This window comes from Plasmopara halstedii (genome assembly GCF_900000015.1).
Source record: "Plasmopara halstedii genome assembly, contig: Scaffold_658, whole genome shotgun sequence".
Lineage (NCBI taxonomy): Eukaryota > Oomycota > Peronosporomycetes > Peronosporales > Peronosporaceae > Plasmopara > Plasmopara halstedii.
This window is the reverse complement of record NW_020187575.1, coordinates 145777-148344: the sequence shown is the minus strand read 5'-3', so window position 1 is coordinate 148344 and position 2568 is coordinate 145777. Positions and strand designations below refer to the sequence as shown.

Sequence of the window (2568 nt, the reverse complement as noted above, 5' to 3'; positions counted from 1 at the left end):
GTCAGCTACGAAACAGCTGGCCTGCAAAATTCTGATTAAAAGAAACAATAGTTGTTCTCTTAGAACCCCCACGAGGTTGAAACTTCGTCGAATAGTCTGACTTTATGTAACAGCGGCCGCTAAAACTGAGTGTCGATTGTATCCCTAGACACTCTCACGGAACAGCGTGATGATAATACACCATCCTTAGCACGCAACGTTGCGGGCGAATAAAAGAAGCATAGATGGAACGGGGCAATCTTTTGTACTATATCTTTTTATATTTGGTACAACTATGTCAATTACAATACTGACGGAATTCACATGACACTTGGTTTAATTGTACTTTTTACAAGTACCGAAATGTCGGTATTGGTGAAGATTACGGGACTGTGTACAACCCGTGGGGGTTCTAAAAGAACAACTATTGTTTCTTTTAATCAGAATTTTGCAGGCCAGCTGTTTCGTAGCTGACTTTATTTATTCTAATAATATCATATAAAATCAGACCGCTGAATCCGGATTGAATTCTATAGTACACGACAGTGGCGTGCATGCAGCTTTACGCTTCTAACTTTGCAAGATGCAACCTTTGTCAGTCAGAAAGCCTGCGCCGTTCCCCACTACTAGAACTTTTAGCAGATAAGGATTCCGATGTTTATCTCTTACAGATGCGCCAACATAAACCTTATGAGTAGCCACAGCCGCTGGACAGCCTACCATAGTCATGTCTCTCCGAGTCGTCGTGTGAACAGTTGCGGCTTTGGCAGTAAAACTTTTTCCGAGATGGACGCAATCCAGAGGGTAGCCTTAAACAACTACTCTTTTGTCCCAGTAGAGTATGCTTTAAAACCTGACGTATCCAACGAAACTTGGAGCAGTGAGCATGACGAAGCGAACGAAAAGAAAGCTCAAGGGATCTACGACTCGCTCATGCGGACAGACAATGAGAAAACTGATCAAGCGCGCCAAGATGAAGCTGGCCTGGGTATTGGCGAACGATTCGGGAACTCGAATTAGTGAAATGAACGAGATGAAATTCGTTAACAGCATCACAGTCAAATATTGTTTCTCAACGCTTTTATTTTATCCGTCAACTATTTTTGTTTAGTTGTCACCATTTAACTTGTAAAGTCCTCTGTAAACAGCATTACTTTACCCTATCCACATCACTTAAAGTGCATTTGCATCCACCAGCAATTTCACAAACGGTTGACCTAAATCCAGGCTAGTAATGCAAAAGCTCGGTCATGAAGCGCATCAATTAAAATAGCAGTTACTCGATCGTTACGGTAGTTGGAAACATTGAATCAAATGAATTTAAACTGTAACGTTTCGTGCTGAGAGTGCTAGAAGTCGTCAACATTTCGTACCATAGATGAAGGGAGCAATTTATAGTAGAGTCGCGAAATTGCCTCTGCGCATCTAAGAGGACAGTCGACAAGGTAATTGACAGCGTTTCGGCTATTGTCTAATGCAAAGTCAAATGTTAACGACACCGCTACTTTATCCTGGAAAAAAGTGTGTGTTATAATGCTGCAAGAATGTGACTCTGGAATACGAGTTAATTGGCAAGCACGACAGGAGAGAAGTGCGCATTTAGCTCGTAGGTACAACAAGCCAAAAACGAAAATAATAAGAATAAGGATCTTTGTGGTGCTTAAATTTGAGATATAACTTTGGGCAGATTTTTGCATATCAACATGAGAATGCCAGATATTCCACTGGATCAATTCTATAAAGTCCAAGAAAAATGGAACGGAAGTTGACTCCGTGTGGTCATAGTTTCGTGAGAATACCGGAAATGATAAAACTGTTGGTTTGTTGGTAAAATATATTTGGGTCCTCGGTGTGCTACATCTAAGCCTATCCGTCTAGAAGTTCAACAAGCAACCTTATTCATCTAGCTAGACCAATGAACGACTACCATTATGTCCATAATCAATCATGATAATAATTGTAAACATTACCGTATTCCTTGTGACGTCACGCACATTCAGCGGTGTATCATACGATTGTGAAGGATGTACTGAAACCTGTTTTCATTTTAGTATCAGGATGAGTTTCAGAAAGAATGACCCAGAATCGGGGTGTTCGCTCCATGTTACGATTTTTGGTAGTTCTTCCAACTCACTTTTAATATCGACTTAAAAATTCCGTCAACTCTTAGAGGTTACGAGCTGAGCGCGATCGTGACAAACAACAATAAAATTTTCACCGACGAGAACTTCTACGTGTGGAGTATTTCGTGTGTAAGTCGCTCGCCACGAATTGCTCAGCCATCATAAGACAAGATGGCACAGACGACTACAGATCGGATCTTAAGGCAGTGGTATTTAAGTCGGAGGAAAATCGCTTATCTCAAAGCGGTGGCTATCATCGAAAAGATGTTGTTCTCGACCTAGTCGTCCTTGACTGCTGATTCAATGAGGATCCTGCGCGATTCCTCGAGGAGAGAAGCCTGCACAACCGTGTGCAGATTAGAAAGCAGCTCGACGAGTTTCAGTTGCCACCGGCAGAAACATCATGGAGCACCTACTTAAGTTTGACGACCATTGAACGCGTCCTTTTTGTGCAAAGCGAGATCAC

At 41.8% G+C, this 2568-nt stretch overlaps 2 protein-coding genes across 2 annotated transcripts; both read left to right on the top strand.

The window, feature by feature from the left end:
* Positions 1-669: 669 nt before the first annotated feature.
* Positions 670-999, top strand: PHALS_13219 (uncharacterized protein; the record flags this gene model as incomplete). The annotated part of the gene is made up of 1 exon (XM_024728932.1): positions 670-999. One exon carries the CDS (start codon positions 670-672, stop codon positions 997-999), a length of 330 nt encoding a protein of 109 aa, XP_024579359.1.
* A 1054-nt stretch (positions 1000-2053) lies between these two features.
* PHALS_13218 (uncharacterized protein) lies at positions 2054-2267 on the top strand (the record flags this gene model as incomplete). Its single annotated transcript, XM_024728931.1, has 2 exons — positions 2054-2071; positions 2100-2267. The coding sequence occupies 2 exons, from the start codon at positions 2054-2056 to the stop codon at positions 2265-2267; spliced, it is 186 nt and encodes a 61-aa protein (XP_024579358.1).
* Positions 2268-2568: the final 301 nt, after the last annotated feature.